General features: G+C 42.7%; 1 protein-coding gene across 1 annotated transcript in view; it reads right to left on the reverse strand.

The window, feature by feature from the left end:
• Clnk (cytokine-dependent hematopoietic cell linker) overlaps window positions 1-22757 on the reverse strand; it is a 121396-nt gene extending 98639 nt beyond the window's left edge. The window contains exons 1-2 of the mRNA XM_013008884.1: window positions 22692-22757; window positions 9430-9482 (exon numbers count right to left, since the gene is read on the reverse strand). Of these exons, the coding sequence (XP_012864338.1) occupies window positions 9430-9452 (23 nt within the window). The 5' untranslated portion in view covers window positions 9453-9482; window positions 22692-22757. The remainder of the gene's footprint in view (window positions 1-9429; window positions 9483-22691) is intronic.
• Window positions 22758-26534: the final 3777 nt, after the last annotated feature.

Consider the following 26534-nt stretch of genomic DNA (forward strand, 5'->3'; position numbering starts at 1 on the left):
TTTTGATCTCCATGTATTTATAACACCCACAGAATACCAGTAAGATAGTCTAGTTTTTCAGGTAAAATTATAAATTTATATGGCATTAGATGGAAGAAATTCTCTTTCTGAAGATAATGTAACATATTCATGAGCTGGAAAAACTTAATATCTAAAAGAAGTCATTTGTCTCTATAGATGCAAAGTAATACCCATCAAAATCCCAAGAAAGAGTGTGTCTATATTGATAAGATGAGCTTTCATGAAAAAGTAAACATCCAAGAGACTATTCATTAGTATAAGCTGGGAGATGTAAATTCTCACATATGAATTACAATAAAATTATGTCAATTTGGCTTCTGTAATTAACATGAGGTAGATAAGCTAATTATAGCACATAAGAGGAAGGGTGGAAGAGGATTCACTAGAAAACTTGGCTTATTAAGAGCAAGTGTAACAATCAACATTGTAAGGACAGAGTTTTTAATATACGATGCTGAATAAATTCTCTGTCCATGTATAAAGAAGAAGATGACCCCTCTAGTTCATCCTAAACACAAATGAATCAACCCTTGGCTCCAGCAAGTTGAGAGGTGGAGAAATAGATTCATTTTTGGACCGAGGTGTTTTCATGTCACGTGATGTAGGGGCACATAGTGGGGACAATTTGAACTTCTTTTAGGAAAGTACTATTGGCTACCTCTAGGAAAAGGACAAGTACTTAGTGCTGGCCACCGTCTCTAACATTATATTCAGTAAGTCACTTATTGTACTGGAAAGATCTTTGAGATGTTTACAGTTTTCATTGAATAATGAAAATGAGACCTCTCTATGAGCCTAAGTGTCTAAAATGTGACAGTAAGTGCCAGAGCTGATATTCCCATACGATCATTCCTTAACCTGAACTCTTAATCACTGAAGTGTTTAACTGCTCTGCCATGAGAATTGAATATGTTTGACTTTATTATCCCCTTTCATGGACTAACTCAGCAGAATTAATTGAAGCTCTTAAAATCCCAGAAAAAAGCTATTTTCTCCTAAAATCTAATAGAAAAGAATGGATGCTGGAATGAAGACTCAGGCTGAAGTGTTCAGCCTTAGTGACTTGTCATTCAGCCTGCCACCAGGACTCCTTTGGCCTTGCCTGTGAAGTTAAGGCTATTTGCCCTCTAGGAAATCTGTTTTCCTTTCCAGTTGGTATTTTTCCTAGGACTCCCTGATTGATGCTGGCCACACATCATATCTATTCAAGACTTTGAGAAATCATTCCATTTGGTATCAAACACGATTGATATTTTCAGGAAGTCAACTTGTCTGTCATGTAGGGAAAGCTGAGTAGAGATGAGCAATAGCTATTCAAGTGACTGGTAGTTTGGCCTTCATGGAGAACTCAAGCATAAAGGCTGGTCCTTATTTCCAAGTTATCAGTATGTTTATATGATCAAATAGTTTGCAATTATAAACTACTAGTGTGATCAAGTTCTCCAAACATTGGCCTACCTTATAACATTCCCAAAAGTGGTTGATTTTTAAATTTCCAGGTAACAAAGACATACCATCTTACTCTTTGGGCATGAATGGAATTATTAAGTAATATTAATAACCATTAATATTTATATAAAGAGTTTTTCCAAAGTCACAAATTGTGTTGTTCTCTAACAGTAGCAGGATATGAAATATGAGTTGTATAAATAATAGAAGATTGCACAGTAATAAAATGATACTAGTAACATTAGAAAATATAGTGCATTCACTTCAAAAGAAAATTGAGTTCCTAGTTATGCTAGATTTAGGTTACAACTTACAAGTAAATATGTTGGCTCATATGCGTATACGAATGTATTAACTGTAACACAGTAGATTCAAGGGAGAACTCAAATAGCATAACTCCTTAGAAAGGCAAAGTCAAAGTTAAAAAAAAGAGTAGGGGGCACTACTTGACATGGGTGAGGTGTGGTCAAGGGAAAAGGGGTAGGCAAATGAAGAGGAGAAGAAGGAGGAGAATGCAGTCAAGAATCCAGTGTATATCCTATAAAATTAAGAAGATGAGGATAGGGGTAGGTAAGGGAGGGATGGGTGAGAATATTGAAAGGGGTGATATTGACCAAGATATTCATATTCAAGATATTCATATTCAAGTATTCATAAACTGCTTTGTTAGATGGAAATTCAGTCATAAATTACTTAAAGATAATAAAACAACAACAACAAAAGGAAACTCTGAAAAGAAATACCTGGTAATACTAACCATTTTTAATGGTTTAATTAGTGGTAGTGTTTCATTATATATTTATTTTTATATTTTTAAATGTTCCACAATGAATATATATTGCTGCTAATACTACTACTACTACTACTAATAATAATAATAAGAAGAAGAAGAAGAAGGAGAAGAAAATCAAACATTAAAATGCATCACAGCCTTCATTGTTATCTATGGCATTTTATTATTATGATTATCTTTACGCATACCAAGAAGTTTCAGTTGAACATGTCAGTGCATGAGTACAGTGAGTCTTCACCGGTGTTATCCCTCCCATCTTTCTCCTTCTGTCTGTCCCTTCCATCTTCCCTCAAGTTACCTGGCTCCATGGGCACATGTGGGCTTGGAGTCTTATGGCTGCATTCACCTACCCTTCTCAGGGCATTTTAAAATGCTTGTAGCCATGAGAAGCTCAGCCTTCTGGTTGGCTGACTGGAGGCTGAATTTGTTGGAGTGGAAGTTTCCCATGTGATGGTCAGCTGGTGAACTCAGCTAGCTCATCACCAGCCAGCACATTTCCCATTAAGGAAGGCAGAGGGCTCCTGAAAGCCATCATTTCTCCATCACAGACCATCTGCGTTGTCTCTGAGCTGATCGCACCTGTGGATGGTGCCCAGGTATCTCTGGCTATGTCTACAACTGGTAGAAAACTCCTCTTTGGGTCTCAGCTGTGTTCTTGCACAGCTTGTAATTTTTTAATTACCAGGCAACCACAAAGCCGAGAGGGTCTCAGTGCAGCTTTGATAACATCAGAGGACAGGCCTGGTTGGTCTGAGAGTTGGTTCCTAATTACTTGTGGGTAACTAGGAAGGCAGCCATCCTGACTACTCAGCTGGGTGTAGGACTCTGATCTCAGGGTGCCAAAATTGCTGCCTTCATTTCTCCCCGATTCAATGGGATTTACACTTATTACATCCCGAAAATCAAAATGAAGGACTCCCTGAGGTGGAGAGCTGGAGTTGTTCACACATGCCATGAAGGAAAATAATGATCTGGACTTTACATGGTGTTCTATTTTATCATTCCCACACACAGAGGGAAATACCAGCTACTGTACATTTCCTGGGTGCTAGACACTAAGTCAAGATTTTGGAGTTTGTAAACTCCATTTGAGTTCAGAATGGATTTTAGCATCACAAGTTTTTAAGGGAAAACATGTCTGTTGTAAAAAAAGCAGTTATTTGGTTTGGTGAGGTGTCCCTGATGATAAATATATAAAAGGTTTTATTAGTCATTGAAGAGTAGTTTAATATAGCACACATGTTCCATGTGAGAGATCTGTGGCTTCAGTTTCTGTGGCTGTGGGAATGTTGTGTTTCTCAGGTGGCTCTCAGCCTGACAATAGGGGCAGTGCATTTGCTGAACAGCTACGAAGCCTCACCCAAATCCTCACGTGAAATGGCTAGCAGAGTGCTGGATTGTGGGAGACTAAGTTGATAACTTTTGCATACATTTTACCCTCTCGTTTGCCTCATTACCTTTGGAATTCATCTGAGAAAAGCAGTATGTGAGGAAGTGTCCACTGTTTTGCTAAGCAGAATGTATATGGCCAATGATTAACATTCGTATGAGGGTGACTTTGTTGGTACCAACAATTATATCTTAGAAAGGAGTGAACTCTTCATCTCAGCACAATTTGAGTGAAGAGTCTCAGTTGTGTCTCAAAGAGCTCTTGCAAAGAGCATGATGGCCGCTCTATGACTCCAAGACTCTTGTCAACCTCTAGAATCTCGCTATTTTATTGGGTTTTATTTGATATCAAAACTCTTTCCAAAGTAAGTAAATATGAGGATAGGTCCACTAATGCAATGAAAGAAAGATTGGGTTATTGAACTTCCTTGAGTCCATTTTCTGAGCAACGCTAGAGACTTGAGTGGCTTTCAAGTAGTCATAGAACTATTTCATGAAACTGCATAGGAGGCAACTGTCTAGCATCAGAAACATGATGGAATAAAACCACTGGGCAAACACAGGTCTCCCATCTTTACTCAGACTCCTTAGGACCAAGAGTGTGCAGCATATTGTGTACCTAAAGGGCCAAGTACTGTCTTCTCTGAGATGGGCCTGCAGAGATCTGGAGCTTCCTCTGGTTACTAAATGGTGGAACACAGTTTTGCTAAGTAGTAAAGATGTGGAACATGCATATATCCCACTGCAGGTCAAACTTTTGCTGCCAGTCATTACAAGAGCCTTTCAGTATTTCAGAGCCCTTTGAACTTGCAATTACAGTGTAGGGAGTTGTCAATCTTATTTAAGTAGTAAAATTATAACACTATGGATCTGGGGAAAACCTAACTGTCTGGGCCAATGTTTATAACATAAAATGGTAGATTTTAATAAGATTATTGGAGAGAGTATGTGTTAATAGTTTAAAAAATTTAAAAAGCATTCCATATACAGGATAGCAAGTGTGGAGGAGAACTGATTGCTTCTTGGTGCTGGGATAATTGTGAGTTTTCAATTTTTTCTTATTTCCATTAGGACTAGCTCGCTTTGGTATGTTTTTAGTGTAATTTAAAGTGGACACTTGGGGTGCTGATCTTTCCTAGCATGCCCTTTGAGTGCCCAGAGGATCCTGGTCTAGTAGGGTATGGCTTACTAGAAAAGCTCCAGGATCAGTTGCTCTGGAAAGCCTACCTCTTCCTGAACACTCAGAACCACAGCAGCTAGGTTCTTCTCAGTCCTGTCCACAGTGGAGCAGGTATACTGCAAACCCAACCTCCGGATTCCTCCACCCTCATCTCTCTGCCCATGTGCTTCAAGGAATGAGGTGCTTTTTTTTTTTTTTTTTTTGCTGTTTAATAGATTCTTAGGGAAGCTGTGAGTTTGTTACACAGACAACCAATTTAAAATAGCCTGCTAATTTCAGAAGCAATTTAGAAGCATGACACCCAGCCCCTTCTGAGTTCTCATAAAGTTTTCCTGCCATTTTCTTCATAATACTAGAAGGATCTGGTGCACATATGGCTAATATTCTCTGAAGGCCTGAACTAATTCTCATCTTTATAAATGAGGCCCCTAGCTCAGTGCAGAAATCATGTATACTCAGTGAACAAATACTTTTGACAGCACGGATACAATTACATGGAAGATGTGTACAAACACATGTACTGTTTGCATATTCATACCTGAGTACCCATGCTTATGTTGTTCATACCTGTATGTATCTACAGGTTTGTATAAACATATTTATACATATATCATAGCTATTCCTGAATCATAATTTTTATTTGTTGATTTATTCATTGTAAAAGTGCCTAATAAGAAATACCACAATAAACCCATGCTGGAGATATGAGGATTGTAGTTCAAAGCCAGCCCTGATTGGAAAGTCTGTGAGATTCATCTCTACAATTAATTAACCACCAAAAAGCTGAAGTAGAGCTATGGCTCAGTGGTAGAGCACTAGCTTTGGGTAAAAGTACTCAGGGATAGCACCCAGGCCCTGAGTTCAAGCCCCAGGACCAGCACACACACACACACACACACACACACACACACACACACACACACACACACACACAGATATCACGTTAAACCTTAGCCACCAGAGTGATGGTATGAAATTGGTGGCTGGAAGCTGACTAGATCATAGGGGTCGGAACTTGCGGGAATAGCATTTGTGACCTCATAAGAGAGGCCCCGGGGAACCCTCTTGCCTTTTCAATGAGGGGATACAGCAGGCAGTCCTCCATGTACTAGTCATGACGCAGGCCGTCAGCAGACAGGACGTCTGCCAGCACCTTGTGCTTGGAGGTCTCAGGCTCAGAATGGTGGGAAAATAAATTTCTTTTGTGTGTGAGTCACCCAGTCTAAGGCATTTTGTTTCAGCAGCTCAAGCAGACAAAGACAGCAAGGAATTAGTCACAGTTACAAAGGCGGTCTAAAATTCTCGCTGTGGGAACTGCAAGAAATTAAGAAATTCCAGCTTAGGGAATTATAAGATGCCATTCTTCAACCCTGGCTTCATGCTAGACTCAGCCAAGTATTAAAAATACACAGTGCTCTGATCGCTTTGGCCTGGGGAAGAACACTGGATGGCTTGCTGGCTAGAGCTTCCTCAATGATTCTAATGTTGTGTCCGGTTTACAGTCTGCTGCCGAGAACCGAGTTAATAATTTCTTTTTTCCTTGAGAAAAGTGGGAGTCCCAATATGGCAACGAAACACGTGCGTGCATGTGTGTGCACGCACGCACACGCACACACACACACGCACACGCACGCACGCACGCACACACGCACGCACGCACGCACACACACACACACACACACACACACATACATACAAACATACTCTGTAGGTCTTGGCAACCTGCCTTCTGGTTTTAGAACTACTGCTGTTACTCTCCAGCCTACTGGGAGGGAAATGGTACTGGGCATTGTTGTTCTGGTCCAGTGCTTTGGCGTTTGCAAAAGTGCAGAATCTGATCCAGGGTGTCTGCGTTTGGGCTGTGCTTGTGGGATTTTGCTTTTAACAAGCTCCCGGGTAAATGCCACGATTGATACACAGACTTCACTTAGGGTGACAAAATCCTGTAAATTAGGAGACGCTGGATAAACTATGATGGTTGAGAGTGATGCCGTGTGTGTGAGGGTGGCCAGGTTTCCACGTGGGTGGTGGCACTGCAGCCTGTGTGTGCTGCAGGGAGTTTCCACGTTAATGTTCCCTTTCCAGGTTGGGACAGGCCAGGGACAATCCCAGCGGAATGGCTGATCTGAGCTCCATGAAAGGAAAGGGGGACCAAGTTGGGATTGATGGGGAAGGAGGAAAAGGGAAAGAAGTGAAATTGAGCATGGTGAGGGCCTAGGGTTGCTAAGTGAGATCTACAAAGGCTCCACTTTGGCTCTTCTGAAAAGATGAAAACTAGCTCATAGGAGGTGATGGTGGTTTGGGTTTTTGTTTTGTTTTGGTTAATGCATTACCAACTTCACATCTGAGGTTGGATAACCTCAGCTGCAATCTCTCAGCTACACGTTGGAAAGCTTGAAAAGAAGCGGCTGCGGAGAACCATTCCCTGGCTAAAACTAAATAGCACTAAAGTCCTTGCCCGGAAGAGAAGACCTCCTCTCTCAGTTCCACAGGGAAACTGAAATCAATGAAAGACAGAAGCAGAAACCAAAGGGACAAGGGTCCCAAACATCTAAGCCAGATGGAAGGTCAGAGCTTTAGGAATCTCAAAAGCAAGCTTACACTACCCCCAACCAGGGAATGAAGTCCCTGGAATAGATTCCATGGTGGTCCTAAAATACATCTTCAGTCAAGTTCCTGGTACTTGAAAACGTGCCCTAATTTGAAAACAAGGGTCTTTGCAGACATAATGAAGGATTTTGAAGTGAAATCATTCTGGATTAGCTGGGATACATCCAGGTGAATTCTAGGACCGTGTGTGCTTTTATAAAGACATCAAGTATCCTTACAAGAGACAGAAGAGGAAAAGGTCATGTCACATCCACACAGTGGCAGAGACACAAGTGATACAGCCTCAAGACAGAGTTCCTGGAGCAGGAACTGGCTAGAAGGAACTACCAGAAGCTGGCACAGCCGGAAGCATCCTTCCCTAGAGCTTTGGGAGAGAACACGGCGCTGCTAATGTTCTTGGTTTGCATTGCCAGCCTCCAGAATGCAGAGAAGTTTCTGTTGTGGTAAACTATGCACGTGGTAGGTAGTTTGTACCAACAGCCCCACGACATGAACACACCTTTCTTTTCTTTTTTGGGGGGTCCATTCGTGGGGCCTGAACTCTGGGTGTGTGGGCGCTGTCCTTCAGCTCTTCAGCTCAAGGCTAGTGCTCTACCACTTGAGCCACAGCGCCACTTCCGTCTTTTTTCTTTTTGCTTATGTGGTGTTGAGGAATCAAACCCAGGGCCTCATGCATGCAAGGTAAGCGCTTTACCACTGAGCCACCTTCCCAGCCCCCTGATCATAACTTTAGACCCGAGAATGCATTCACAGATAAGCAGTTCACTCTCATAGCAGCCTGGCCTCCCCTCAGTGCCCTGTCTCCATTCTCCGCAGAGCTGGGATCCTGGAAGGAACACTGGCTCGAGCTTGAACTTGACCTCCCTCATCACCTTCTAGCCCATCCCAGATAAGCCAATTGAACAAGGAAGGCGATGGTCAGAGAAGCCGGGGATGCTGGTATCCAGACCTGCTGTAATGGCCACAGAGCAAAGGCCTCACCACACCTATCTTCTGAGAAATGCTCTCAGTCTTGGATTCTGGTTCAGGTGAGGAATCTGTATAGGAGCTCCCGCTACCTTTTTCACGGAAAGTAGAAGGAAGGGCAGAAGCTCTGGTTTCCTCACCCTGTAGGCCGCACCCTAGATAGAGTTGCCCAGCCTTGACCCTGATGTCATCTGTGGGATGGTGTGATGGGCGATTCGGCTTTTCCTTCTCCAGCCCAGATCTTGCTTTCTAGAGTGCCGGGTAACCTCTCAGATACCCACAGGATTGGGCAGTATCCTCGGATCGCACAGCTGTGAGTTGATGGAGGGAGGGCGGGAAGATGCCTGTCTGACTCTGACACTCACAGCTCTCCGTTCTGCACAATCACCCTGCTTTCCCTTGTGCTCCAGAGTAATGATTGTATCTAACCATGTGACAAAATAACAAACCAAGCACATAACTAGATAAGCAACATTTAGAAACAGCAGGCTAGATTTTCTTGAACCAAGATCCTTTTTTTTTTCTTATTGCATGATAAATATTCGTTTGAGGCTGGCTATTTTTTTTTCTGTATTATAGGCATTAGACATTTTTTTTTGAATCAGATAAGCCTTTGTTACCCCAACCCAATCACCTCACTCATCCTGGGTGTCCTAAGAGAGAAAGCTGGATTTGAGTTTTCTCCTGTGGGAACACACCGAAGAACCGCTGGATTTATCTTACACCATCATACATCTGGATGTGCCATGACCTTTGGTATTTCTGGGTGCCCTTTGTTGTGCTAGTGCTGAGGCCTTCCATCCCCGCTTATGCTGAACACTCATCCTAGGTCAGAACAACTGCCCTGTCCGTTAAAAAATGCCATTACTAAGACTGAAGTCCACATCTCAAACCCAGCCTTCGAGGGTATTCCTTTCTACTGTGGCACAGTGACACCTTTATGAATACATCCTCCAGGCCCTAACTCCTGACCCCACTGGATTCTGGGAGTTGCGGATCACAATAAGGCAGCCGTACTTACGGACTGTTCATAGTTCTTGGCATCCGGGAAATAAGAGGGATCTTCAACTCAGCCTGTGGAAACAAAAGCAAAGTCTTCAGTGAATCTTCCGCATCATGTTTTAATTCTGTTGCACATACTCCTAGTGCGTCTTGTTAAAATTGGATGCAGGTGCTGGCTTAGGGAGAAGCGGTCCAGGTCAGGCCAATAATTGGTTTATTTCTGGAACGGGGTAGAGGAGGGGATTTTTTTCCCCTGACATGCTGGCCTCCTTCTGTCAGCATTCATTCCATCTGCCCTGGGGAGCTGAGCAAACATGCACCGTGCTTGCTTTTCCCCGGTGTACAATTGTGTGTTTCCCTTGGGTGTGGGGCACATTAGCCCAGGCTTCGTTGGCTCTGCTCCGGAAGAGTTCACAGGCTTGCCAATGCATGGAGGAGGAGGGATGCTTCTCATTTCTAAGCATGACTCTCCCATGAAATACTTACTGGAAGTTTCATTTCTATACCATTTGCTCAGACCACAGCACTTGGAGTTCTGTGTTCACCCACAAAGGAGACATCATTAGTTCCATTTACCATATAAATTAACAGCAGAGACCCTGGGAGTATCCAATAAATGTGTTACATCAATGATCACATTTAATCTACTCAAATACCCTGGGAGGAACAGATGATTTTTTCCCATTGTATCAAGAAGGGGTCTAGCAAGAAACAGATGGCATCTATGAATTGGGTCACTTGAGAACACTGTAATAAGGCATGGGCCGCATGGAGGGAATCCACAAAGGTCGGTGAGGTACATGGGGGTAGCAGGAAAAGAATGCTGTTGTATTCAGGAGGGCTCAGAGGACTGAGTGCTTGCTCATTTATTAGCCTGACCCAGCCTGAGTCTCTTTCCCCACTTTCCATCCTGGCACCCACAGACAGGGCTGACTGGCTAGCAGAGGAGCTGTGATGGAGTAGTTGATGGAGCTGCGGGGAAGGGGCTGGGGTGAACAGAGTGGTCATCTCCACCTCATGATCCTCCCCAGCCTGGGCCTCCTGCTGTTGTCCCCACTGGCCAAATTCATCAGGAAGCCTGGAGTGAGGAGCTGTTGATGTGGTTTATGTCTGTCAGATTCCTGGGGCTCCTGAATGAGTGTAACAGGGTGGAGAGTGGGTTTCACAGTTAGAGAATGAGGCCCAGGGTGGTTAAATTACATACCCAAGATCACCTATTTGCAAGAAGCGCTGGATGCAGACATTCCATTTCCTAACCTGAGAGTGTATCCAATCCCACTGAACCTTATGGCAATTCTTGATGCTGTCAAAACCATATTCTAGCTACCCAGCCACTGTTTATGGAAAGTTGTGTGTCCAATGAGACCTAGTCCCCTCCCTGAAGGTGCTTCTAAAACTAAGGACAGAATGCTTCCTGCCTCCCTATACGACTGATGTTACCAAAGGGTTTTGTAAGCACAGATGCACATAAGACAAAATGTAACAGATCTTAAGTCTTCCCCTGGATGGCCAAGGAAATCTCTGCAAATGGAGAGAGTACTGGGGTGGGTCTGGCTGAAGCACTTTGGATTTTCTCAGCTCAGAGGCAGGGAAGGTGGCCCAGGCTTATAGAGCATCATGTGCAGAGGTATGAAAGCATAAAGATGCATTCAGTGACACAAGAGGTTTGTATGTTTTGGCTTGGATGCTGGAAGATCATGGAAAGGAATTTAGGAAGGGCCCAACGAATGATAGATTATGCATGCCCAGGGTGGGTTTTGGACTTGGTCTATGTCATCTTGGCATATTTTCTAAAGAACTTGGATGGAGCTCTAGGTCTACTGACTCCAAAGCATATTCCCTCCTCTTACGATACTAGGTCACTCACTGGTAATAGGAAAAGGGAAAGAAGCAGCTAGACTTTCATTCACTGGTGGCCCTCTTTAGATGGTGCCGAGTGAGTGCCTAGATCAGGGTCTTCTTTTGGAAGATGTTTCTGCCATGGTGGATAAGAGGAGTAGAACTCACACCAGTGTGATACAGATAATGCCCATGAAGTACTGTAAGCGTCTTAGATTGGGAAATGTTGAAGAAACTCTGTCCAATCCAGTGCTGCTGTTATGTAGCTGTGGAAGCCTGAAACAGTGCTCTCAGTATCCTGGTAATATTAAATGTGAAATAAGCAGGTGCATCTGAAAATGCCTAAGAAACTAAAATATGAGGAAATATTACTCACACAATCAAGTTGCCAAGAGACCTTAACACCAATCCTGTTATATTTGAGCATATAGGATTATGAAGATTGGTTTTTGAATATTAACATGTAGAAGGAATGAACTACTTGGTGGCTAATGTGCCCACCGCCCAGAGCATCTGCTGCTCGACTGCTCTTCCTTGTTCAGTTCTGGCTTCCCTTGGAAAGCACCAAGTGATGCTATATTGATAAAACGAGCTGATCTTTATGGGGGACTTTTGGCTGGCTCTTATGTCCAGAATGAGGGAAGCAGAGACGGAGGATAGTCTTTCCCCAGAATTACTGTTTCCCATCCCCATCAGTAAGGCCGGAAGTAGGCCAGTCCCGACTCTGCCATCCACTGCATAGCTTTGAAGAAAGCACTGGAGCTCCCAGGGCTTGGTTTCTTCACCTGACAAATGAGCAAACTGGGCCTACCAAGTCTTTTTGAGATCAAAGATTCCATAGTGGAGTTCCTTTAAAATAGTACAGTTGATCCAAGTTGTGGTCCAAAAAAAAATCACTTTAAAAAGTTAGAAATAGATCTATACATTTCTTGCATGTTCTTGCCCTTTTCAATGGAGCTCTTGGCAGGGAGAGTGAACTGGAGCGCGTTCTGCTGAAGAAGGCGTGCCCAGGACGTCCAGGAGGGGCTGGAGAGGGCTGGGGAGGCATCTGGGACTACAGCTTACCCAGAAGCCTCACCGTATTGTTGGATGGGTCACATCTCTATATTAAAAAAAATGAATAAAAGTTTTCAAAGATAACCGGTTGCCAGATTTTGAGAGAGAGGAACAATCTGTTGTGTTAAGGTTTTTGTTTTGTTTTGTTTTAGTGGTAGTGGGGCTTGAATTCAGGGCCTGGGCTGTGTCTCTGAGCTCTTTTGCTCAAGGTGAGTGCTCTACCACTTGGAGCCACAGCGCCACTTCTGGTTTTCAGGTGGTTCATTGGAGGTAAGAGTCTCACAGACTTTCTTACCTGGGCTGGCTTTGAACCATGATCCTACGATCTCAGCATCCTGAGTAACTAGGATGACTGGACTGAGGCACCAGTGCCTGGCCTTGTGTAAAGGTTTAAAACATATTTTAAAGGGAGCACCAAATTGTTCTGACATTGTAAAATGTGCAATCTGGGATCTTAATGACCCACTCCAGAGTATAAGCCCAAGCGGGATTATCAGCAAGATAGAACGAAGGATGCACACAGATCTCTCTTCCATCAGACCATTCTACACCCTTCTAGAACACGGTATGCTCATCTGATTTTAGTCCTCTTGTAAACAATGTGGTAAGAAGGCGAGTCAGAAGGAGTTTTATGTCCACAGGATTTATGAAGATCTGATAGCAAAGACAAGGCCCTTTCTTTGGAGACCAGAGCTGTTCACTGCCATGCTCCTCCCCCCTTCCCTCCCCTCCCCCTTCCTGTGTTGGCATCTGTCTTCTACATAACCAACTTGGCCTTAACACAGGTTAAGTAACTGCCCTGCATGGCACATGTAATTACTTGGTATATTAACTTCACAGGCCTTAGCACCTCAGCCATCCTTTGAGACAATCATTTGCTTCTTCTAAACCTGTGTGTACTTATCTGAGGTGTGGGGTAACAGAATGGTCTTTTTGTGAGCTTGCGAGGCTTACATGAGGAAATAAGATGTCTTAAGGCAGAAAGAAATGAAATGATGATGGCTTTGAACTTGAACTTGAATTCAAATGTCTTACGCCACTTTTAGGGTTTGAATCTCCCAAAATGAGAGGCCCTGTGTTCATAGCCACACAACTTCCCTGTGTGCCTTTCAGAATTACCTGGGAGTTTGAAAAAGTATGGTGCTATGTCACATCAGTGTAGCAGCTCTGGGGAGGAGCCACAGATATTAGAATGGGGCGGGAGACAGCAGTGAATGAATGGCCCAGTGACAGCTGGTGCCCACCTCCAATGCCTGACGCCGCTCAGGGTAGTGTCTCCCAGAACTCACAAATGCTCTCTTATCTCTAGGTAAAGAATCGAATCCCCATGCTTCATTTATCTTAATTCTGTTTCAGTCCCACCTGAAACAGAAACAAAGAAACGCTATATTTTTTTCATGAAAAAATATTATACTTTCAGAATTATTTCTGAGTTAATTTTGAATGGAATCCTCTTAAAAATCCAAATCCTTATGCCAGGCCTCCCGCACAGCCGCACAGTGTGGATGATGGATATGCATCACCATGTGGTTTGTTTCTTGAGAGAACATTCATCCGGGCTAGCCCCCATCACCATCCTCCTGTCTCTGCTTCCCTCTTTTTTTTAATTGTGACATAATATTTGTAAGTCTTTGTGGGGTGTAGTATTATAATCTTATCCATACATCCACACACACACATAGTGTAATAATTAGATCAGGGTGCTATGTGCCTCGGTCTCCTCAATCATTGATCATTTCTGATTTGGGAAATCATACAGTTCTGCTGGGAAAGGTTTCTAATCAGGCCAAAGCAGTGATTTCTAGGATTTTGATCTACAGGCAAGGAGGACTAAAATCTAGTAAAATCCAGGCTCACGAAACTTTCAAGGTACAGTTCCTTCATTCGTCCTGCAGTTGCTCATGGAGGCTCTACTGTGAGCTGGGTGCAGACAGGACAGCAGGAATCAGCAGCTGTGTTCTACGAAGACCTGACTCCTCTCAGCCCTGGCTGTGTTCTCCACTGCTCTGCACACGATCACAAAGGAAGGAGGATAAATATTTGCATGTCAATAATAGAGGAGCACAAGGTATCACTGGGACACAAGGGAAGATTGGTCTCAAGCTGGTTTGTATGGTTTCCTGTGGAGTTGGTTAAAGTTTCCTGGCAAGCTACTCTAGGATTCTTGAGTCTGAGGAGTAGCCCCATGGCTGCGGCCTGCATGGTAATCGGCTGGCCGGCAGGATTTCCTGCCGAGGGACCTTCCTCACCCCAAGTTTTCTCCAGAGTCTTCAGGATCTGTTTAAGATAGGAGAGCACATAACATGGTGTCACACTGACTGGAGACCTTGAAAAGCTGAGAAGCCAGCAGTGAGTAAAATCTGGCTGTGTTCTGTGCATGCATGCCCCTGCAGAGAGCAGGACATTCCCTCTCTTCCTCCGAATCCTCAGCACTGAAGTGCATGGTGGCTCTCCTTGACAAACACAAGTGGCCCCCGGGCGCCATCTGTCTGTCCTTCTTGTGGAAACTTGAATCCCAGCCAGACACCCAGGCACAGGGGATGCTAATTTTTCACACTGAAGGGACGCACAATCGGTCAGGAAGGAATTGAACAGGAAGAGGTGGTGTCCATGGACTTAGGTGTACCTGGGCATGCCACCAAGAGAGGCTGCCTCTTATCACGATGTCAGTTTATTTATCCAACAGGAAAATACCACCCTGCTCAGTGTTAGGTGCTAGTACAAGCTGACTGGGCGCTAGAATTGCCTGACTCTCAACCAGGCTCCAATATCAACAGAACTGGCTCATTATTTGCTTATTTTGTGTTAGGCATCTTTGTTTCTAATTGTCATTTCCATGGAATCAGCACATTGTGATCTGGACTTCTTTGGGAATGGAACGTGATCTTCTGTTTGAAACTGTTTACCTAATTTTGCCTTTCTCTAGGGCTCACTTTGTACCCTTCAGGGTAGGTCAAAGGTCATGTGTGGATCATGGCCTAGGAGCGAACAAACCTGCCTCTCCCATCCATTTGACCCCAACAATCACACAGTCTTGGCTGCTATCATTGTATTTGATTAGCTCACTCAAGTACTTACTTTATAGGTGTGAGAAATGTTTTGCAGAGAATAATGTATTGATGAATAAAACCTAATTTTTTAAAAAAACTTTTATTTTTTAACCTGGAAACTAGAATAATGGAAATAAATTTCTATATTGGAACTCTCCTGGAGTCGGTGAAAGTGTTAGAAAGCAAAGACTTGTATAAATGGATTGGAATTTTGGTGTGGATCTTAATCCAAAAATAATTAATACCCTTATGGTATCATAAGCAGTTTAAACAATTGAAAGTATGTAATGCAGCAAATCGCATTTCCTTGTCATCCTTGAAAGCTCCTGCTAGCCAGGGGGAATTCACCAACATTACCAAGCTGAGCTTGCAAAAGAGGCATTTTTATCATAAATATTTCTCCTGCCTTTTCCTTGATACAAAATTAATAGTTCGTGAATAAAAAACAATGCTTTACAGTAAGGAATTATTTTTGCTTTCAAATATTTTCATTTATTCCTGGATGAGAAAGCTGATAAAAATTCTAGCTTTAGCTTCTCTGAAAGCTTAAACAGCATCATTTTAATGACCATGTGTCTAACTAGATACAGGAAATGGTCAAGAGCAAAGAACAGCTTGCTGACTTTGTGTGGTTGGGAAGACAGGTTGTGGCTAGTCAGCCTCAATTGGGACAAGGCTGAAGGATAAGGTCTAAATGAAAGCTTGATGCTTTTTTCTCATTAAAATAGGAAAACAAAAATTCAGTATATACAACCACACACATCTCATTGTCTAACAAGCAATCGCTCAATCGCTCAATATATTCAAAATGACAGAGGTTGGGTGAAGAATAATGCATATATCTGGGGAAGGGGTCTGTGTGTGTGTGTGTGTGTGTGTGTGTGTGTGTGTGTGAATATGTATATGTGTCTGTGAATTTGGGCACATAAATGTGAGAGCTTGGGATAAACATGCTGAAATGAAGATTCCTCAGACCTAGAGATTTATTAATATCTGCCATAATTCAAAATTATGTATGATTTTCTTCTCTTTTCATATCAAAAATTAGAAAGTCACATTTTAGAGATGCTCCTTTTCAGAGGAAAATAGACGCTGATTGAATTTCTGATTCTAATTCTGGTCAGGACAACCGGCTCAATTTAATTAAATATAACATTTAATTTTATTGGATTTCCAGTGAGTGGAAGCATTTGAAGTCAAATGGATTGTTATTATAGATTTTTTTTGAATAATAGAGTTGGCTAGTTTTTAAATTTTTCTGCTATTAAGTATGAACATATTTTTTTTTTAAAGAATTTGCAATTGTCTGGGCAAAAGCAACCTTCCCTTAAGTGTCTCAAGGGACCATGTGTGTATCCATTGTTTATTTCAAGCAATTCTGAAAACATCCCTAATGTGCTGATCCAATCTATAGCTTTTGAATTTATTGCTCTTAGGGCATTTGTTTATAAAAGCCATTTCTTTTCTTTCTTCTGATGTCTAATTCTGCAGAAAGGGCTCCATCCTATAGTGTTAAGCTTTTCCCTTTATTCTGCCATAAATGGATACCATTGGCCTTCTCTTTTCTTATTTACCTATCTGGTCTCATATGCTTTTCTTTCTACTGTAAGCTCTTTGTCCTTCTTTCTCCTCTGCTTCTGTCTGCCTCACCTCCTTCTCCTTTATTCTGTTACTAACACTATTTGTGCTTTTCAGCTCAAATGAAACTATAGCAAAAATGGACAAACTTTTGTCTATCTCATCTGTCTATCTACCTATCTATTTATCATGCACACATGCATGCATCCATCCATTGTCTACTGAGTAAATTGTGATGTATTATATTTGGCATGGTTGGCACTGATCTTAATGAGCTGATCCTTATTTTTATTTTAAGCATTACCCTTGTCAAACCCTTATTTCCATGAGGCTCTTACAGGTGGTGAGAGCCCACAGATCAGGGGTATGACTGGTAGTCTAAGGCTCATCAGAATATCCCAACTGTGACTGTTTCTCCATTAACTGATGAATGACTCAGGTAGTACTGAAAGGAGTTTGGGAAAAGGACAGTTAGAAGATAATAAGATTCAGGCGTCAGGATACCATCACATGCAGGCTGGGTTTGGGTGAAGACAGCCCTAGCCAATCCTACTTTTTCCTCAGATTGCTAAAGGCCAGCAGAGAAGACGAATGTCCTTCCAAGGTTATTTATTGAACCCCTGCTGTATGCTGGTGATAGCTGGTTAGTTTTTGGGTAATAACAACAGCCTGAAAGAGGTTTGCATGAGACTGAATACCCCAAGTGGAGGCATGATGGCTCAGGTAATCTAATTAATACTGAACTAAGAGTAATGCAATTTATAACAGTCATAATAATAATAACAATAATGGCTCTCACCATGTATCAGAACCCTATGTAAAGACATTCTGCTTCATTTAGATTTCATTGTAGGGCAGCAATCCAAATGACCCAGATCTTTCTAGATGGGACAATTCTGTCATTTTGTTCAGTGAGAGGCAAATCTGTCCAGCAAACAGATGAGACTGTCTCTTTGTGTGTGACTGAAAGTACCCTCAGAACCCTACATTAGAATTAAGCTTCTTCCTCTATAACTAGCTATTGTTTACCACCACTTTTATTTAGGCTCCTCTGGTAAGACATGAGACAAGTCTTGATGCCCCAAACTCCATGATCTGACCTGGAACATTAGGGCACTGGTGGTTACCATTATTTGTTCATGGGATTATTTTGTAGACCAAAGAATCTGATGGAAATGAAAGCATCTTGTAAATATTCAACTGTTATGAAAATATAACTGAGATAGTTATCGAGTCATTTGTGTGTATTGTTATCATGAAGGATCCTGTGAATTTGAAATTTATAAGGGGAGTATTCCAAAGAAATTTCTCTATGCCTTTTCCATTCAATCTTAAACATTTCAGAGGGTCAGTGTATTTGAGGAACTGCAAGACACTACTGATAAATAATAAAGTTTAATACAATTATGATGAGATTAACTTTTTGTAGAAATCATCTTAAAATAGAATATATTTAGGTTAATTTTCTTTTGGTGCCATTCATGGGGCTTAAACTCAGGGCCTAGGTTCTGTCCCTAAGCATTTTTGCTCAAGGCTAGCACTCTACCACTTGAGTCACAGCTCCATTTCTGTTTTTATCTTTTGGTAGTTAATTGGAGATGATAGTCTCCTGGCCTTTCCTACTTGGGCTAGTTTTGAACTGCAGTCCTTTGATTTCAACATTCTGATTAGCTAGGATCATGGGCATAAGCCATTGGTGCTTGACAGGTTAATATTTTTCAATAGGATTAAAGATCAAGGATCTAAGGAACATTTGTCTGCGATAAAGTCATGGTAGTAATACTAACAGAAGTAATGGTAGACATCATTTACTTTGAGCTTAATCATTGTTAGACATTATAATGTACAGTTTTTCTATATCGTATCTCTTTCCTCACCACAAATACTAATGGTTACCACAGTCACATTGAAACAAGGATAAAGTGAGGTTTTGAGAGGTTAAACAACTTGCCTAAAATCCTGCTCCTAATAACAATTGTGATTTCAAACCCAGGCAATCCATGTCTCAAAGATGGATGGGCTAGAGAGGAGGAAGAACTCAGGAATAGATGTAAGAGTGTGGGATGGGGAGAGTGTAGAGGTGTCCTACAAAAGACTGCCTGGAGAGATGAGATTGACCAGGGGAACCTTAAGCCTGGATGTGGACTTGGTGGAACTAGAGCATCTATAGGCATCTATCAGTTGTCACGGAGCAGAACAACTCCTAGGGCCTGCCTAGACCTGTCAATCACCCCCTCAGCCAAGACATCAGCCAATCACCACCTCAGTCCAGACAGCTGCCAATCACCACCTCAGCCCAGACAGCAGCCAATCACCCACCACCTCAGCCCAGACAGCAGCCAATCACCACCTCAGCCCAGACAGCAGCCAATCACCCACCACCTCAGCCCAGACATCAGCCAATCACTACCTCAGCCAAGACACCAGCCAATCACCCCCTCAGCCAAGAAATCAGCCAATTATCACTTCAGCAATCCACCTCTTGCAATGGTGATGTGACTTCTGACACTGTGTTCTCCAAACGAAATATAGCAGTTTGGTATCCCATGTAAATGTGTGTCCACTGAGTAAGCATGCTGATCCCTGGAACTTAGGACCTGAGCATACTTGAACAAAGTATATATGTAAAGATATATGTAAAGGCCAAAATGATAGAATGGGACAACTGCTTGTGCTCCCTCACATTTGAACATCCTGAAGGAAGCATTGTGTTGAATTGAAGCCCCTTTCGGCAACTACTTAAACATATTAAACTAAAACAAAGCACTAATAGAATGTATTTCAAATGTTCTCACCAAAAAATTAAGTATTTGAGAGGATGCATGTTAATTGGCTTGCTTTAATTATTCCACATTGAATTCCCAAGTTACAACATGGCTTTTCACCATCCCCAAACATATACACATAAATTTTGCTAATTTAGAGGTATAAAATAAAAATTGAAAGAGGAAGTGTGGTTTGACTGTGATGTCAGACACACCCAGTGCCAAACAAGAAGTTAGAATTCAAGGTCATTCCTGTCATATTCTTTCACCCCCTGACTGAGTTTCAGAGACAGACTGGAGTCTCTCAGGATCCTAGTGTCCTCTTCTGTAAAGTAAGAATAAGTACATGTAGTAAACACAGAAAACTGAGTATTCATCGTCTGTCTGATACACAGCAGCCCACACACAGCTGTACAAATCATTAGTGGAGGACATGGTTAAAGTAATCTGAATAATTATTCTCAAAGTGTTCTGTCAGAAAGTAACAAAAAATAGATAAAAGCACAAGAATTGCTCTGCAATAGGTCCCACCCCATTTCCATTTTTCATTGTTTTTCTTTTGAGATACTCATCTGAAGCTTCTCGTCTCTCCCCTCCTCCCCTCCCCCCATCACTTACTTTGCAAAATCTCTAGCCATTTGGGCTCAATCTATTAAACATCTTAAATACAATTAGATTCAAGTGCTTATCTCTCTTCTTAATAATTTAATTCTTTCCAACATCCAGTCTCTCTCCTGCTAGGAGGGGTAGTGGGTCTGGAGGAACTCTGTAGGCTTTGACCTTCGTGGACCTTGATGGTTGTTTGTGGGGCTGGGACGGGTGGGGGATGTGAATGCTCTATGAATGGAGTTGGATTCTGAGTAGGATACTCCAGGTCTCTGGTACCCTGTGACCTTGGGTATCACACTGCATGGCCCTACAGCCAATCATAGTGTCAGAAACACTATGTGCATTTGCTGACAATGTCATAGATACTCACAAAGTGTGTTAATCTTCACAGTTTCAAATTTTGCAACACCAAAAACAGCTAACTGGAGATCAGAGAGGTCAAGCCATTATACAAAGCCTCGCCCGGCACACACTGGATTCCTGCACCACTTTTTAGCTGAGCTCAGAGCATTTTCTCTTTCCATTTCACCGTCTCTCCACCTGGTCAATGTCTCTGGGCCTCAGTTTCTCTCTTTTGGCAGATGTAACATACAGCCTACCTACTTCCTTAAGGTGCTAAAGTCATTAAGGAAGAAAACATAGTCAAATGCTTTGTAGTATGAACAAGCCTAGGCAAAGGTAGTATGCTTTTATTCTCTAGTGGGATTATTCAAATAAAATATGAGTACCTTGATGTAGATTAATGAAAGCCATGCTGACTGTGGGCCTGCTTTATGAATAAAGTCAAACTGATTTGGGTGAGGAAATGGAAATAATGGAGAATGAAAGTAATATTTACTTGATGTATATACCAAGTACATACTATAGCAAATACAAACACAGTATTAAGTCTAATTATTTGTATAGGCCTTAGGTGACACTATTGTCCTATTCTAAGGAGGCAGGAATTAAGGATAGGAGAGAAGAGGCGGTTCTGTCCAAGTGGCAGAATTGGGATCCTGACCCTCTCAGGCAAGGATCAACTCCCATAGTCTTTCCAAGAGTGCACCTGACTTAGGACCAAGTGAGCTAGACATTAGAGTCCCCTGATGTTGAGGCCAGAGCTGTCCAGATGGCACAGAAAGCTTTAGCCTTTGTTTTCAGAGTGGCCTTGTTCCTGGAGTCATCTGAGAGGACTCCCTGGGGGGAAGAATCAGAAGCTCTGCCATTCATGCAGATGTCTGGGGCCATTAGATCACCCCGAGAGTGGATTCAAGGGTGAATTCTGTGGAACTGCCAACAGGGTTCACCGTCCATACCAGCCAGTCCCAGGCAAAAGGCAATTTCGTTTTGAATTTTGTTAGTGAATCCCCTAGGGTTTGAAAAACCTGGATGGTGCTCCTTCAGCCACTCAACCTCTGCATGGGTGAACCATGGCAAGGGACACCTCATCTTCAAGGGTAGGTGCAAGGATTAAGTGAGTTAATGCACCAGGCTGGCTGGCAAGAGCCAACATTAAATCAATGCAACTTGCCCTTCCTGCTTCTCTAGGGCATATTTTATCTGAGGCTCGTCAGAGGATTTCTGAAGCTTTGCCATTTCTCTGGCAGGCCTTGGCATTCTTTATCCCGTGGTTTGTCTCCTGAGAATCTGAAGAGTCACTACCATTGGAGGCACTGGGCCACCGTGCAGACAAAGATTGAAAAATCAAAGGGCATTTGTAAAAAATAAAATGAAATCAAGTGGACATCAGCAATATGCAATCCCATCAGCATTGTTCGAAATTAAATGGTCTGGGCTTTGATGGCACTTTTCTCTTTTCTCTCTCACTGCAGCTTATTTGTTTGTTCTAACCTAGAGGAAAAACCTGGAAGAGAGAGCTCCTGGCACAGTTCAAGGGTAAGTGTTTGATCCTGGCTTTCATCTCGCTCTTGAGCTCCTCAACCACAGGAGCTGGGGCAGAATGCCTGCATGGCTCCAAAGCCTACATCTTCTTTGTTAAACTCGAGAGAAAATCGTACTGATTTGGAAACTAGCAAAGCTAAACTTCCACCGAGGCTCTAGAAGTTAACTTCTTTGAATGACCCATTTTGAATTGAGGCTGCCTTGCGAGGAGCCTGTCCTAGTGCTCAGAGTCGGTCTCTTGACTTTAGTAGGGGGTCCAAGATTAGGTTGAACACATTTAACCTGCTCATTCTTTCTGGCTAGCCATCTTGATTCCTTTTCCCAGTAGGAAAGGAATGAAGGAATCCTTAAAAAACGGGGCTAAGGCAACCAGCTTTTTTTTCCTTCAGTCGATGAGCTACAAGGCCCCTCATTTCTTTATAGGAAGGTTGTTTCCGCTTGATGTGGAGCTCTTTCCTAATGATCACTTATAACCACGAGATGCTGCACAGTTAGTTTACCTGGCCAGCTGGAGACGTGTCAGGAGCTCAGGGTGGAAAAGTCCTGGGAGAGGGCCTGGTGGCGACATCAGGGAGAAGTCAAGATGCCGGAGGCCTGGAAGGCAAGGTGAGGGGGACTGAACTGGTCCAGAGTCTGGCATGCCCTTCTGCAGAGGCCGGCGCAGATGGCCTTTTAGTTCTGGTTTCCTGTGAGCTGTGGCCACAGACCTGGGGAGGAACGGCTGTGGCAGGCTGAACTTCCTCTTCTTGAGATGTAGTGTGGCTAAAGTAAGGTGTTGGAGACTTTGTCTTCAACCCAAAGGGGATTCTTAATGTCACACAAGGTCCTTACCCTTACTTATCCTTGGCAACTCCCCAGAATACCTTAAAACAGACCACCAAGCAAGTGTGAAAGGTAGGCTTTCTTCATCTTACTTCTCCTGTGCATACTGGACATTTCGTTATCTTGTGACTGGATGTTGTAATGACATCCCAAGCCATCCAGGAAACATGGAGAAACACCCTCAGGGATGGCAGTGAGAAATGGCCACTACTTCTTCTTGCTATGTTCGTTATTAGCTATGGGATGCTGGGCAAAAGGCTATTTATTTCTCAACTCATTCCCATATCTACGATGGCAGAATTTTAGAATTTTAGAATTAGTATAAGAAATGAACAAAACAACATCGATAAATTTGTGGACTCCCTACAAGGTACTCAATATAATTTAATTTCCTTCTGACTTAAGTTTGATCCACACAGGGGTCTTGTTAAGAACCTATTGTTCTTCATCTTGATACTTCACTTTTTTTTTATTGTGAAAATACTGTACAGAGGAGTTACAATTACATGGGCAAGATAATGAGTACATTTCTTATCAAGCATTGTAGTCACCTCTCTGTTTCCACTTCCCATCCCTTCCCATCCTCCCCCGCCCTCCCACCCAATCCTCCTCCCCCCTTCTCCCCCCCCCCGCAACCAAAGTTGTAAAGTTCATTTTCAACAAAGTTGTAAAGTTCATTTTCAACATAACGACTTGTACATCTCGTTGTTGCAATGGGTCCACCAGTATCCCTATTTAAACGCTTTGTTTTTTCCCCCTGCCCCTCCACAAATTATACAAACATCAAATACAGTGAAAGCAGGGGTTATACCGTGGGGAAGGGACAGACAACGCAACAAAGAAATCATCTTATAAATATGTTAGAAACAATCACATGAAAGAAAAAACATTTGAATACATATCTTAGGGTTCATTTCCCTAACATCAACTTATCTGACCTTTTCTGCTTGTCTCAGTCATATACTAGTTACTACAAATAGGGAAACCATGGGACCTATGTTTCTTTGGGCCTGGCTTACTTCACTTAATATAATTTTTTCCAAGTCTTTCCATTTCCTAACAAATGGGGCAACGTCACTTCTATATATGTGGATGTTACTGGTGTTGAATTCCCCAACAGTAGCCCATCTTTATTTGAAGTAAATTCAAAGAAAATTTATATGTTCTTGGGCAAATACTAAAGTTTTGACTTACAAGGGAAACATGGAATTAAGTGCTCACGGCCTGGGGCCAGGACCTTGCTAAGCAACTTGCAAGCCTTATCTTACTTAATCTTCTAATAACCATGTAAGGAAGATACTTGAAATGATATTTGTGTAACAGTGAAAGATACTGTCCAAGGAGATGGAAGCAATTTATTCATTTTGTCTATTAGTGTTTGTTGTATTTGGGACTTAAAGCAACCGAAAACATCCAGTTTTTTTCAGCTCACTCTTTTTTTTTTTTTTTTTGTCGGTCGTGGGGCTTGAACTCTGGGCCTGGGCGCTGTCCTTCAGCTCTTCTGCTCAAGGCGAGCGCTCTACCACTTGATACAGCGCCACTTCCGGTTTTCTGGTGGTTTATTGGAAATAGGAGTCTCACGGTCTCTCCTGCCCGGGCTGGCTTTGAACCGCGCTCCTCAGATCTCAGCCTCCTGAGTAGCTAGGATTACAGGCGTGAGCCACCAGCGCCCGGCTTCAGCTCACTCTTATGTGGGTCACTGGGTCAGTTATTTGGGTCTAGATGCTTACTATTCAAAAAAATTATTATCTCTAAGTACAAAGGAGTTGCCACTTAACAAAGCAGCTCTTGAACACAATGTATCTTGATCAATGAATGCCAACATTCTCACCCATCCCTCCCTCCCCACCCTTTCCTTCACGCTTCTTCATTTTGTAGGCTATACATTGGATTCCTGCTTACATTTTCCCTTTCTCCTTCCCTTCATTTGGCTCTTCCTTTCTCTTTGACCTCCCACTCCACCATTTTAGGGTACAAAGCACCACATGGGGTATAGAAACAGAACAGACGTTTCTTGTTTCAGGCTCTGGAGCAGCCAGAGGGCCAAGGGCCAGGTGTCAGGCAAGGTTGGTTTCCTTTGGATGCTGTGGTGAGAAGCTGAACTTCAGCCTCTTGTAAGCTTGCAGTTGCTGTCTTTGTTTCTACACAGCATTCTCTCTGTGTGTACGTGTCCCCTTCATGAAAGGACACCAGACCCATTGGGTTAGGGTCTACTCTATGGCCTCTCTGCCTCAGCAGGTTTCACTTTCACCCATGTATACAGCATTTTGATCCTGTTTACCCTCATTAGGACCCATACCCCAGAGAGCCATGTTTTACATCTTGTCATTATTTTATTTTATTTCATGTTTGTTGGTTGTGGGGCTTGAACTCAGGGCCTGGGTGCTGTCCCTGAGCTCTTTGGCTAAAGGCTAGTTCTCTACCACTGTGTGCCACAGTGCCACTTCCAGTTTTTGAGTGGTTAAATATAGATTAAAGTCTTACAGACTTTCCTGTCCGGGGTGGCTTCAAACTGAGATCCTCAGATCTCAGCCTCCTGAGTAGTTAGGATTATATTAGCCACTGGTGTCAGGCTGTCATTTATTTTTTAAATTATATGTTAATACATTTTAAAAAGGGGTTCTGTCATGGTATTTTATACTTTAGTGAGATTGACTCTCTTCAATTACTTTCTGTTTCATTCTTTCCCTACCTCTTATTACTGGGCAATTTTTAGTGGGTTTTGCTATGACATCTTTGTATACATTCACAGTGTATTGTTCACATAAAATTTTCATTTTCTCTTCCCTTTGCCCCTAGTCATCTAAAACAGAAACAGTTCCACAGTTGCCAACATGTAATGGGATAAATAGGAATTTGCTAGACCAACAGAGAAGAATAGAGAGGGAAAGAGAAAAGGTAGTAATAGGATGAAAGAAAGGAAAAAATAAAGAAGGAAGCAGGATAGAATGGAGGAGGGAAGATGCTTATGCAGAAAGGCATCACAAGAGAGAACGTTCAAGGCCCAGGAGATTCTATGTCTGAATGCAAAAGGAGTAGACAGGACTTGCCACAGAAACGGCTAGAGTCAGACTACACACTCCCAGAGCCAAGGCCAGACACCCACACGTTCCGGCCTATGTTTTCTCTTCTTGCAAGGCTGCCCTACATTGCACTGGTGGATGGAATCCCACGTTCATCTTCTGTTTAGCTGCTTCGTGAGTTCTTGCCTCTTACCCCCTACTTCCCATTCCTGGCCTTCACGATCTGTGGGTCCGTACTCTTGAGTCACAGTATGGCTTAAGAGGACAATCCAGGAGTGTCTGGACTTTGACAAACTGGTGGCGATTCTCTAGTGCTATTGCTCAGAGGATGTGTGGCTTTGGGCGAGGAACTGAATCATTCCCATCCTTGGAAGCGTGGCTGCGATGATCACATGAGTTACCTCCCACAAGTGTCTAGCTCTGTGCTTGGCACCTCACCTCCTTTGGTTTTCCCCGTCTCTCTCCAGTACCGCGAAAACATGCTATGGGGTTAGCAGC

This window comes from Dipodomys ordii, unplaced genomic scaffold, assembly GCF_000151885.1.
Source record: "Dipodomys ordii isolate 6190 unplaced genomic scaffold, Dord_2.0 Scaffold8, whole genome shotgun sequence".
Lineage (NCBI taxonomy): Eukaryota > Metazoa > Chordata > Mammalia > Rodentia > Heteromyidae > Dipodomys > Dipodomys ordii.